The 14,526-nt window shown below is 36.9% G+C and overlaps 1 protein-coding gene across 2 annotated transcripts in view; it reads right to left on the bottom strand.

Annotated features, from left to right (window-relative positions):
* The window catches only part of LOC115449077 (titin), a 35,166-nt gene that overhangs the window by 11,330 nt on the left and 9,310 nt on the right, over positions 1-14,526 (bottom strand). Inside the window, exons 1-3 of one of the 2 annotated variants that reach the window (XM_030176782.2) lie at positions 14,055-14,142; positions 5,208-5,288; positions 319-360 (exon numbers count right to left, since the gene is read on the bottom strand). In XM_030176782.2, the coding sequence (XP_030032642.2) occupies positions 319-360; positions 5,208-5,274 (109 nt within the window). In that variant the 5' untranslated portion in view covers positions 5,275-5,288; positions 14,055-14,142. Of the gene's footprint in view, positions 1-318; positions 361-5,207; positions 5,289-14,054; positions 14,143-14,526 lie in introns of those variants that run through there. The other variant, XM_030176781.2, reaches the window with a different exon arrangement.

Raw genomic sequence — 14,526 nt, 5'->3', positions numbered from 1 at the left:
CTAGTACAGTAGACTGAGTGAAAGTACATTCTTTGGATTAAATTTCCATGTCATGCGAAATATGATGCGAGTTTAATTAATATGGTATTCCAAGATTAGATCTTTTGGTTTGAAGTCAGGTACGAGGCTAATCGTATAAACTAAACGAAATCCTTTGTGACGTGTGTAAAAACGCGTTGCGACTTTCGCTGACCCTATATTGAAATATTGTATACGTGGCCAGAAAATCAATAGTCCTTTTATGTTATATATTTATTCCAAGTTCCAATATATAATTTTATAGCATTCTTTATTACAAAATAATTTTTAATAACTTACCATCGTATAAATTTAATGCTGTGTGATTACTCGCTGTAGGAGCTGGAAAATAAAATATTAAATCAAGTTAATATTAATGAAAATATAATTATTGTCAAAACAGTTACTACGATAGGGAATACATATAGTCCGAAGATAATGATATTCGTTGCAGTTACCTACATTATACTATATACAATTAAAGGAGAGGGTAGGTTACAAAGGCTTCAAAGTATTCCTCGTGTCACAAGTGGTAGCAGTTTAGTACTAAGGTAGTTCCTTATTGCGATGGAAACATTACCAAAGATTAGAAAACGAGGAAAATTGTCACATTTACACGAATGGGTATCCAGAATGGCATCTGCAGCTTGGAAGCAAGAACACACGTATGAATATAATGCAAGAATTTAAAACATATTACTGATCTTTAGTTTAAGTGGAACAGTTAATCTTTGCTACGTCTATGTTGAATAATTTTTATTTATTTATTTATTTATACATATATTATAACACCATAACAGTTGAAACTAATGCGATGTTATACAGATTTAATTTTAACAATTTATTTCAATACATTTATGAGCTATTTCAGTGAATTCTGACAGGTTACATATAAATATATCCAAGTTCTGAGATATAGTATTAAGCAATCGTATGGCCCGTGACAAGGGCGCAAACCTTAGAATATTTGTTCGCGGTGTTTGAAGGCGGAACAGTGGTAGGTGGCGCCGAGTCTTATTCATTAATCTCTTTGGTTTTGAAAAATAGTAATCATGTAATTAAAATTCAATCAAACATAACATGGTAATGTAAGTACGACGTAGTTGGTATACACGTGTTCTAGAAAAATATGAGTATTATTTGCCATTTTGTCAATTAAGGTTATTAAATCACGACATATCTCGAATCATTAATCTTAACATAAAAAAATATCCATCATTGTGCATATATACCTCTTTTTATACGATTAAAAGTGAAATCCCTATATTTGGATTCTAACTTTAAATTAATTCTCTTTGAAAGTTCCAGCAAATTTCTTATCGTAATGCGTATCTACCGTGAGTTAAACTGACTCGTGTAAAATGAGTTCCGCTTGTATATAGCCGGACAACATTACTTATTTGAGTAGTTCAATTATACTCAATGTCGTTGTGCAGTCATGCTTGATATTATTATTTTTTGAAAGTATATTTTTCAAGTAGTTTTTATTCTAACGCTATTGACACGGCGAGTTCGTTTTTCTATTGAAATATAAACTAAAATTAATGCAAAAATATAAAATTCACTCGTATAGTGTTGTTTCAAGCAACTTTTGAAGTTATTTTTGAACGGAAAAGTATTGTCACAATAAAACATTAAGTTCTGAGAAAGTTTTACGGCTGTTTTTATGGTCTGACTTATTAAACACGTCACAGCTGTACAGGATATTAGCTACAAATCGCTTAAGACTCGCAATTGGTCATCATTTTAGCTCTTAAAGTCATTTTACATATCCGTTTTACTGCGTATAATTACTGAAGCCAAGCGGTGAGGCGACAAAGCTGTAATTAAACTAACGGAGCGCGTCGTTAACATCGAAACACGGCTATACACTCGTATCGATACTTAGGGCAAAAGTTATAATGTCGGAGGAAACGCCTTGCCGGTCGTGTGTAATCGATTTGGAGATTATTCAAGTCACTTTATGTAAAAATACCGTTCTCTCCAATTACCGTCGACGCGAGCACGTCCATTGTAACTATCTGATTGTGCAACGATAATTGAACGTACATCAACTCAATTTACAACAACTTTTATAAAATATATCCAGTTCTTTTTAATGCCGTTCCGGGCTAAACCAATTAATTTACTGATTCAACCGAAATAAATATGCAATCGTTTTAGTACTTGTAAAAAATCTTTAAGAAGATTGTGACTAGATATGATTTTGTGTAAATGTTATTAGAATATTTAAAGAGCAGTTGGAAATTATTAATTTGACAAGAGACATCTTTTAAAGGTGTGTGAGCTTGTCAGTGAGTGTGCGGTGAGGTTCGGAGTCTGGTGCGCGGCGCGCAGGCCGGGGCCGCGGCGGCACCGTTAGGGCGCTGCTCTCGGGTTTGCTGTATATGGCGGTACGCAGAGGCGCCGCTTACACTCTCCGTCATCTCTTCCACCTAACGGTCGCCAGGAATGTCGTTAGAGTCCAGTTTAGCCAGTCGAGATTACAATTTTAAATAACGTGACTATGACGTTGAACGTCAATTAAAATTATCTTCTTAACGGAATAAGGACCTGAATCTTAGCCTTGTGATACGAATAAAAATCGTTGACCGCGCTAGAATAAATGAGCTATGTATGTAGGTTACTCCCACGGACGCAGAGGTGCCAGTGTCATTCAAGTAACAATGTGTCCAAATTCCAAAATGTTCCAGTGAATATATAAATACCGAACGATAGCCGCGTCTCGAGTACGTGACGTAGCATTTATAATTCCCGCGATACCTAATGAATCGCTTTTACGTACATGTGTGACGTTATAAATGGCTTTGCATGAACAAAAAACTACTTAATGCAAAATCGTGCGCTTAGAAACATGGGCCGAGGCAATCGAAATGAGGAGCCAACATGAATTTAAAATTTGCACTACATTAATATGGATTGTTGTTTCAATGAATGAATGTCGTCGTGGTCGCCATTCGTGATGAAGTTCACACGGGTAGACCTAAACATTGTAGGCCGCATTTAAATATACTTCCTATGTATAACATAAATTCAATACCAATTCTTTGAAGTAACCGTGCAGCGGATACTAAATCTGCGCAGACTAAAATAGCTTCATCTAATAACATGCATCGCGAAACTGACACGCACTGCACAGACCTTTGTACAGTTATTCACGATGGAAGGAACGCCCGCTACCGCCAGTGAGTACGCCCGTGCGCACGCCACTGCGCCCGCTGTTGCACCCGCTATTGCGCCCGCACCCGCGCCCTTTTTTGCGCTTGCGGCTATGTCCGAGTCCGTACCCGCACGCCACCAGTCTTGTTCAAGCCTTCTCTCCCCGCTGATGGCTCCAAGGAACTCATTGTTCAGTGAAAATTGGCTACTTTATGCTAATGCTGCAATTTCATCGCAGCGTTTGTCCTACTTCATAAACTGTACAGATATAGCATAGCTCTACGTTCAACTAGAAGGTGCGGTGGGAAGCAAAATATCGCATATATTACTTGTGGGCGTAATAAAAATAACTGTTATTAATATAATCCGTAAGAAATCGATATTCATTTATTTTATAACACTGCACTTTAAGCGGCCGCCTAACATAAAAATATTTATGATTTATAGCATAAATATGTAAAATATATTTCACAACAAAACGGTGCATCGTTTCATTTGTGTTTATAGCCGAAAGTTCAACGACCTCAAAACCAGTTCAGAATTGACTGAATCAATCACACCATGAATAAATACAAGTTGTAAATAGCAATCTAGAATCCTATTTAAAAGAGACGTTAACCTATCAACGTATATGTAGCCACAGAGACTTATTTAGAAAATGAATCTGCAGTGTAATCTTCATACTGAAGTGCAGCACCATTCCTGATCATATATTTGCAAATGAACATGGGTTTTATAAAACTCGTAAACTATTTAAAAATTGCGTAAAAGTAGCTCAATTGAACTCTTTGGAGGTGTTATAACGCCAAAAGTATGACTATAAAAAACACAGACTAGACTAGCTTTTTTCATTTAAACTGCAAGATACTTTTTACGTGGAACATTGAAAAAAACGACAGGCCGACCGCGGAGCACAATATTACGTCCGAAGTCGCGAACTCGTTGTATTTTAGGTCACTACGAGACAACCAACGGTAGATACTTGTTCCTCGACGGCATTTAATGTTGTAAATTATACGATCTACTGCAGCAAAAAATATATGTTTACGTTTGTATTAAATCATGACGTTTTTTATTTTATAGCATTACGTCGGTAATCAGGCAAATAGGTCACCTTATTATAATAACTACCGACCATAAACAATGTAAAAAATATGGCGATCGTCATGGTTTTTATACTTTGTCTCCGACAATCCTCCTGCTCGCACAAATGCAATGTGGTAATTGATGTTGCTTTCTGTAATAATACCACCCCTGTCGAACCGATCTCGTCGTGTTGTAGACAAGAGTCGCCAGTGGCTACAGACAACGTGACTCTAGCATACTATTTAGATGGCATAGTTAATGATTTCCTTCAACGTTTTGTAAACTGTGAGGTAATAACATTTTTGTTATCTGATTATAGATATTGCTGCAATTAGTTTTTAAAGATAAATAGATTTATTTGTTCAAAGTATTGATCCGCACGGATATGCTATATGTAATATTATATTTGACTAACTGCTCTGTAAATAGATTTTGATAAAAATTTGAACATTTACAGATTACGGTGAATTAAAAAAAGAGGATATTATTTGTGTATCCATGTGTCGGATTCTTAGAAATGTGAATTTTATATAACTTTGAGGATAATTTGATATATAATATTGTAATTAGTGTAGTCAGCGGTTAGTGTAAATCTTTCTTCTAGGTATGTGCTTTTGAAAGTTAGTTTAGTCATAAATAACAATTTATGCAAAAAACAAATGGTTCATGAATCATGCACCTACTGCATACAAAAAGGGGAAATTACATTACAATTAGAGCTGTAGCTATGCTGTAGTATGTCTGCAGTGATTTTTCGTCCGTTTGGGCTTACGACCACCCTACGCTACTTTACCCAGCAGAGCTAACTAAGCCAATGTAAGTTGTGTTCTCATGTAATATGTACAATGATTTTCTTCTCGTGGACCAAGGTAGAGCCGTGTCCATACGTACCTACTCGGTTGAAGTAAGTGTAAGTTTGTGTGTGATATGCAATGAGTACTCACCCGCAGCCGTGCAGAGTATGCATGCGGCCAGGGCGAGCAGCGCCCCCGCCGCGCGCCGCCTCTCCATCTGACCTCGTCCGTCTGCAACAATCACACAATCGAATCAATTACTCTCGCACGCCAATCACACTGACTCATCATCACCCGCGCCGCAATTTAACTTTCTTTCTATAACACTCGACACATTTATTTATTTCATTTATTTACAAGCCGTTTCAATTGCCCTAATAAAAGCGTTAGCGTTTTGGTTGCATCTTATATTTTCCTATAATAAATTAATTTATTTAAACTAATGTCACCGACAAATCTTTGTGTTATATCTATTCCGATATATGATACATGTTTCATAATATTTTGAGGCGTTTCTAATTGAAAGAATAGTTTTTAAGCTCTAGGAATGAATTTAAATAAAAAATCTAGTTTCCCACATCTATAGCATTGTAATTACCTACGTTAAAGTTGCTGCGGTAAAAACCGAAGCAAAGGAAGTCAATGATCCGGAAAAAACAATTATTTTATTTCCATGACATGATGTAACTTTATTGTTTTTTTAAAAGACGATACTGGTCAATTAGGATATTCGCTTGAATTCTTTTTATAATTGTCTTACTTTTTTGCCATATTTGGAATTGATAGTTTATAAACGTTTTAAGGCTGTAAAATAATCGATTATGTGGAATAGGTATTTGAGTTTATAATACGATTTCATTCTAATATTCCACTAAGGAAAAATGCAGAGTTTTGGAGAGTTGTAGGGGTCGAAAGCGCTTCTCTTGTTCAAGCAGCGGACGCGAGTAGGTAACTACGATGCGTGCTTGAGTGGAACCCGAGGCGAGTATCAAAGAGATTTTGTTTTTATGAACTGCTTATTTCTCGAAAGGCCAATTAATATTTATGTTTATCCTCGAGTTCTAATTTAATTGGCGCAGCGAATCAATATTATGTAGCTATTCACTTATTTCGCACAGTGTCAGTAATAAAATGCGTTATTCGATACGTTTTTAAACGTGTGAGAAAAAAGTCCTACAATATAAACACATCCTATACACCATCGCATAAAGTTCCTTTAAGCAATAGTAATCACTATAAAATAGTAAGTCAGGGGTATCGGTACAAAATACTTCAGAGGCACGTAGCACCGGCCGAAGAACGCGGAAACGTGAGGTTCGCGCAAAAATGTGCCCATTTACCTTTGAGTGAATAGGGAGTTTAACTGTCCATTCAGTGGCTGGTACGACGACCATTCAAAACAATGTTGATACTAAGTAGGATTTTCAATGAAATACAACGAGCATATATTCCGTGTACCGTTGGAAATATTTTGCACACCTGTCGCCGCTGACGATAAGACAAGCACGTGAAATATAGCAGATTATTACATTGTAAGCCGGTTGGGTTTTATCAGTTTTGAGAGAAAAATGATAAAGAAGCAGCAACAACTCTACGGATTTTATCGTTAAAAATAATCCGGTTTATCGTCAATCCTGTATTTACGGCCCACGCCTGAAAGCGCCGCGCGGGCAAATTATTGTTACTCCGGAATCCACAGCATAACCCGAGCGTTGCCGTGGGAACGCATCCGTACACCCTTTACTGCGCACATTTATACACCACTTAAACAGATGCCTACGCAACGCACTAGTGTGAATACCGATGGTTTGTTTTCCAAGCGAAGCAAGTATTAAAATTCAAATATGCAAATAATAAATAAAGTACCTGATGAAAAAATGTTTCGTTAAATATATTATTCTGGCATAATGCGTCTACAAAAACTATACATTAAATTTATCCGGTCAAGCTTACGCTTAACAAATAACATCATAGAAAGGAAAACCCTACCCAATGTAGATATCTATGTTATATTTGAAGCACCACGATACGAGACGCCTAAAATGCACTTAATAAATTTTATAATATTACGTAGAGCGATGTGGATATAATGGTATCGGCAGGGGTCCCTCCGTCTAGACGCTCTCTGCAAGTCACCTACACAGAGAGGGCGAGGGTGCCGACAATTCATTATTATCTATCTATTTACTTTGCTGAAATACCACGTGTTTCCGACTTTGAGTGCTCTTTACACATTCCAATTGATCGGTCGTTTCCCTTATTTGTCATAGGAAAACATATCAATTTGAGTTACTTATTTTCCAAAAAGCTGTCCATAACACAAATTTCTTAAAAAAAAACTTATGTCAAACAATTGAGCGAAAAAATAACTGACCATTTCTAAAAAAAAGTGTGTAAACTCATCATAGGTAATTATTTTAAATCGTAATGTTTACTGCCATACTTCAACATCGGGGAATCGAGTTAAGATTCTTTAGTTGTTTACATTGTGAACCCAGTTCCCAGGCATAATTTGACATACCGTTTGATGCAGCGGTATAATCTTAAAAGCAACAGTTAATCTGATTAAAATACGCCTAAATTTAAAATAAACGCGCATGGGAATTTAAATATGTATGCTGTATTTAATTGTTTTCTAGAAATTTTGCACTCGACGGCTGAGTGGCGCGTTGTCTTTGTCATCTCGTCAAGTAACTACTAACTACACAGCGCTACGTGGTGCTACGAAAGCTCTGCATTTGTTCGCTCAAGTCACGCGCTTATTGTTTCCTTTCAAATCATTTTTGCACGATAGAATTTATTGTTATGCATGTTTTTGATATTGCGTTATTATAATTAAATGAAACACTATACAATGTTTTATAGATTGAGTGAATTGTTGTTCCGTTTACTAAATCGTATCTAATCAAGTAGTCTAAAATTTAGGGTATGCCCTGCCTTGCATTACACGTCTATTATAATTACAATAACACAGCGAATAGGCAAAGTGATAAGATGAGATCAGAAGGGCATATGGAATAGTGGTTGATTGGTCGCGCTGGGTCGAAGGGTCGGCGGGGGGTGCGGGCGCGGAGCCGCGGTGCTGTGGCCACTGGCCGCTAGCCGCCGACGGCATATCCGTGCGCAGTGCTCGCCTTGTTGCTCAACATATCATTTCGGAACACTGCAACCGCAGCGAGCATTGACACCAATTTCTTACACACTAAATAACTCGGAAACCGGAAAGCATTATTATTGCATTTATCTTTTGTTACGTTTAGATGTATGCATTTTTTATTTTTGTTGATTTTTTTACAGCCTAGTTTTCCGTTTATAGTGCCTACGTTGTTAAATAAAAAAATGTGCATTACAATCATATGTATATTGTTGATGTTTAAAAATGGAGCTACATTTTTAAGGCTACCGTTGGACTCAGCAAAAGATCAATAAGAGATAGCCTATACAGTTGCCCTGTCCATAAATGTAGTTGACCAGACAGGGATAAGTATGCTGAGAGCGCAATGCGCACTAGATATAAGACGTGATGACCGCAGGGTCACCTGGCAGGAGGGCAGCAAGGCGCACCGTACCCGCCTACATCGCAAACGCTACGCTAGTACAGACAGCACTTTTGTGCTCTGAGGCGCGATAGTAATCTAAACGCTGTGACTAACACTGTTCTCATATTATATAGATTGCCAAGTTCTCACGGAACGTTGTTAAACTGGAGGTATGTTGGCGGCGTCAGCGCGAGCGTATGGTGTGGTGCGCGCGCGCCGTTCGCCGCTCGCCCAATACGCTCACGTACGTCTGTGGCGATTATCGAGCGTCGTAAATTACCTCTGATTAGCATAGCAGTCGTGGACATGACGACGGCGGATTGTTATTAGATTCGGCTACAACACATTGTTATAGGCGATAATTGTCACTGATGTGTAGCGGTCGATTAACGGCAGAAGTAAAGCAACTCGCCCATACTAAGTAGACATTGCAAGAACACGTCGCATACCACTTGATGTGCGCTAACTCGCTCATTACAATCACGTTATTTATACCCAGGATAAAGGATGACATGTTGACATGTATTTGTTCTTCATACAGGATTAAGGCAGTGATGATTATTATAATAAACAGCCACGTACAAACGTACAACTGCGAGAGAAAAGGCATTCATATTTATGTACTTGCGTACATGTGCGGAACAGCCACGCGGAAGTAACATAAAGAGACAGGGCTCGTGTCCCTTGAGGGAACGCACAGAAATATAGCAAATGTTTCCACTTCAAGAATCGGAAAGTTCAATGAACCTTACAAATTTTGTGTCAAATACCTTGGCTATTATCTGTTTAATAGTGCAATCTAGATTCTAGACCAGTGGAATAGAATGAAATGGATAAACTTCTATACTTTAGCAAACAAGAAGTTCGGCTATGTAAAATTCATTTACATGTTTGCAAAATAATAAACGAAATATTATTTATACAAAAATTAAATTAATATTAATGTGCATCAAATACATTGTCGGCTCGGAACTTAATTGCCATTTATTAGTTTAATATACACGTAAATCAACTTAGCTGTATGTTAGTCTCAATTTACAAAACTATATTAAACTACTAATTATAATTGTTAGAACGATTAAAAATAATCTATAATGACAATTATAAAACCATAAATTGGAAGTGTGCCAGTAACAATTAACAAAGGGTCAGACATGCGCTGGGGCCGCCATGATCAAATGTTAACCCGCGCCGTAGCGCGGCTCGGTGCGCAGTATCGGATCGTGCGCACGCACGCATCACCAACGTATTCCGAATAATTTAGGTAAATCCGCTCTAGACGTCTTCATCACCGTTATACCGCGTTAGCATTCCACTCGAGTGCTTTTACGAATTATCTTATTTCCATGCTATTTCGTGATTTCGATTCGATCTACAATAGCATTTTTTTTTTCAAATCATTTAAAGTTCACACGCATCCGTTTAACATTCCGGCGATGAAAACTTATACGATACATATGACTTAGTACTGAGGAATTCGCTCCGTTTCATGAGAAACGCTCGGCTTTAACGTCGCGAAGTCCATCAAAGCTTAAAGCCCGCGTGTGCATTCTCTGTGTGTTCGAAGAAAGCCACCGTTAGTGTGAGTGGCTGTTGCTAGGCATACGATGAATTCGCGATTGTTGGTTCGCGGGCGAGCCGCTCACACGATGAGCGTTGCCCCCGCAACGCGCGCTGCCTGCCGCTAACTTAGCTATAGCTGTGAGCGCTCCGGGCTCACGGGGCGCACGGCGCACGGCGCACCTAGCGCACGTCGCTGCCACACTCGACACCTCTCACGACATACTTGCATTATTTACGTAATTAGTGTATCATTACACGCCGTTGTTTTATTTTATCGTTACTTAAATACTAACACAGTAAGTTACATGAAAGTAACTACTGGTACATTGTAAAGCTTATCAGTATTATATGTAATGTATGAATAAATATAGGTAGATCTGTGATATATATTGTTTAATTATATGATAATGCAATTTCATGAGAGTTAAATATATATCTGAATGTATTTATCTGATTATGTTTTTGCGTTCGGCGACGGGGATAATACCTACCCAGCGTGCGGGATGAGGTCGCTTTCTGATGCCGGTTAGGGCGACCACTGACCCGTCAATTCTAACACCCTAAGCACTTGCGAACCAATATTTGTCCCTCGGGGGAGCCTAAATTAGTAATCTTTGAATCCCGAATGTTTATGCGCCATTTAATTAAATCCAGCTTTAAAGCTCGCTTGGCTATTGTGTGTTGGCTCGGTTCGATTTTATTTTTCTACTAGGAAGCGAAGGTGTGATGTCTTTTGCACGTACGTTCAAACGCGTCGTGTCGAGCAATGTTTATGAGCGGCCGCCGACAGCTAGCCGGCTGGCCACTCATTATTGGCCATATCTGTAGGCAGCAAATGAATGGCAAGTATTTACAGCACAACACATGAATAGCTATAAAAGTGCAAATCTGAGCTCGTAACGGGGAAACTATTCAGACATTCGTAATGCTAACGTACTTGGACACTAGGTGAGTACATTTTATTATAAAGCTTTGTGAATAAATATGAACTCTGATAATTCTTTTCATAAATTCTTTATATTAAACCAATTAAATATCCGCAATTACTTATAAAATTACTCTTTTAAAAGCACAAACTGTAGTTGTAACTCTAATAAAGTAGGGAGCTTAGCGTGTAATAAAAAGAGAAGTACTGTGAGAAAAAGTGGATGGACAAGCATAAAGTTATATTGAAGCAAATACAAAAATAGAAATAATAGGCACATAGCTACTCTTTTCCCTGTGAAACTGCATTGTGGGGAACTGGTTGTTGAGCAAAAAAGATAATAAAGAGCCCTAGACATGAAATATTTATCATCGCATTATCATATTACACGAGAATTGTGGTCATCGCTTAGAAAATTATGCTATTCGTTTTCACTTGGAGACGGGTATAAAAACAGTTTGTAGGAAAAACTATTTTAAAAGGGTATTTGGTTCGTAGTCTGCAAATTACAAACGCGTTGGATGTTAATAAATGTGCAAACGCGAATGCTAATTTATAAGAACTCGGACGTAACTATGTGCAGGAGTGATTGCCTTTCATTATCTAAATAAGCCCCGATTGTCTGTTATAAGTCGGTATAAAACTATGGGAACTACAGTTTTAATTAGTCTCCTATTTATAACGCTTTAGCCGGGATATATCTGAAATAATATAGGTTTTATAGCTTCTAAAATGGCCTCACCACCTTTATTTAGCTAGTATAGCCGGTCTGGTAAAATAGAATAGCGTCTGACTCGATCCCGCTCAGTTATTGTAGAAAGCGACTAAAGTATAATAATGTTACCAACATCCCATTAAATATACATTTAACGGTTTAAGTATTGTCAGTTTTAGAAATAGAACATTTGAAATGACCACAGAATGAATTCGATATACTAAAGTTGGTTCCCGCAACCGGGCCGGAACCTCACGTATTGACTTAGTATTCTTGTGGACGCTGCCGATTAGTTCGATAAGGCGGTGTATGTCGCAGGCATGTCTACAGCATTTAATTCATGTTCTAACCAATCTAGTGTTTGCAAAGAGGCTTGATATACTGGACATAATAAACTTTTTCATTTTAAATATGGTACTAGAATGCTCTATGGTCCATTTTACATTAGTAAATACATAAAAACTGGAAAGAATACACGTACTATATAAAAATAAGAAAAGATCCCGAACCGGCTTTGTATTTAGATTTTACATAGGTAAATATTGAAACACCGTTCTTATGAATATACATGTAAGTTCATTATAAAATGACTGTCTTATCAATTTATTATTTTTCTGTTTGGATGAATGGCTTTTCTTTTGTGCTCTTCTTTTTACTTTAACAATTTTAATTATTTTATTTATGACTACTGAAAAATGAGTTTTCAGATTAATTATTTTGGTAAGTATATGTGGCATAATTATAACTGTATAAATTACTTTTGTCTTGGATTTTCTCCGTTAGAGTATGTAGGAACACATATTGGCTGTATTATAATGTAGATAAATATTTAATTTAGTTAAGTAATAAATCAATATTAGAACATAATGCACGAAGGAGTATTGATTTAAGAGCTGGAGCCCTCGAGTCCCGCTATGATTCGAACGAATTACACTTGAGCTCAGGACGACCGGGGTCAACTAGTGCGTGCAGCAACGTCCTACATTTGAATGATTATAAGTAGCTAGCGAGAAAATTTACCGCTAACACTACCATATAAGCTGTATGAATTTTAGGTCGCTACAAGCATAGCATGCTCTTGCGCCGACATCTGCGCAAATATTGATTTAGTAAGTCGGAGCCACAATGGCGGCCTCGCTGGGCGAGCAGCGGGCGCGCCGGCTACCCGCTTGTAGCCGCTAGCCTGTCCCACGAGGGCCGCCGCGCTCCGGCTCCGTCAACATCGCCTTTTCTTCACTCATTCATAGCTCAGATAGTCGATGTAAGGTAAATAATCACCGGAGTTTTCTCACGGTACAACCTCAAAATACTTCAACGATGTACTCATCACGTAATAATATATTAAATTGTTCATCACGAATGCACGAACTGGATAACATACATTGTTTAATTTATTTATTGCATTTAAAAAACGGCTGTCGAATTATTTGCTTTATTCGTGTTTAGAATACCAAATGGCCTATTTAATAAAAAATATTGAATAATGAGGCATTCGATCGGATATCAATTATAATTGTCATGCCTGCATAAATAGAGAGTTCCTAGAAATTTTAAAGGTCTGTCATACCTTGGAGTATAATGTGCCAGTAGGGTATGGTGATAATATTATTTTACTAATAATTTTAACCTGGGTTTAATTAAGATAAAAATAAAAAATATTTTATTTAAATCATATTATTTTATAGCAATTGCCATCGTTGAACAAAATATAAAACGAAATCTTAAACAAAACAAAATCTAATAAAGGTTCACAATTAAGGTTCGCAATAAACCATAAGGCAATACGATACCTGTATCATTTATGGCATTTTGCGCAGACAGTAATAAAAGTTAGCGTCAGACAGCGAATGTTACCGGGGAATGTGCGGTATAATATCCAACAGGCATGAAAAGAGATTCCGTAGCAGGAAATTAGCTTGTTTTACTTATACGTTATTCAATATAAGCACGAACTTAATGGTGGTCAGATACCGTTATACCGATGCCGCAATTTTTAACAACCACTTATCGAAATGATGTACATTTCTGGGTAATAATAACTTTTTGTTCCGGATACATAAACATCGATTTCAATACGTGTTTATGAACTTTTATATCATAAAATTTGGAAGACGGCATCATTTTTGTAAAATAAAAACAAATATGTAAGTATAAAAAATCTTATTGAAATAATTTTACCTGTTGCCGTTAATTTTAAATTTAATTAATACATCGTTATTTAAACAGTTGGTAATAGAATATTATAGTTTACTTACCAAAGAAAAATCACAAAATGTTGTTTTCTTAATACGAAATAACGTTGATTACCGCATGTTTTTGTATACACAAATGAATATGCAAGCACAAAGTATGAGATTAATACAGCAGCGCGAGATTGAAAGCAATCTAAGCAATAAATGCAATGGTAGATGTGAAAAATTGAATTAGGATACGCATACGTTTCTTTTTCCTTATCGCGACGGTTGTCCATCTCAATCGCTTTTAAATGTAATTTGACTGAACTCCTGACGCTAAAGTAGTTGATATAAAAATTATTTACGTTTTGACGTGCAATATTTCACGGTACAAGCAGTTAGTTACTTTGTATAAAATATGGTTTCACACTTCATATATTACAAATATATTGTATTTTCTATGGATACGCTGCATTTAGAATCTATTTGTTAGAAAAATATTTGTAATATATAAATATCGTAACACGTTTTACGCAATCTATATAGTATAATA

Source organism: Manduca sexta, chromosome 17 (assembly GCF_014839805.1).
Source record: "Manduca sexta isolate Smith_Timp_Sample1 chromosome 17, JHU_Msex_v1.0, whole genome shotgun sequence".
Taxonomy (NCBI): domain Eukaryota; kingdom Metazoa; phylum Arthropoda; class Insecta; order Lepidoptera; family Sphingidae; genus Manduca; species Manduca sexta.
Note: the sequence above shows the minus strand (reverse complement) of the source record. Positions and strands in the feature narration are given on the sequence as shown.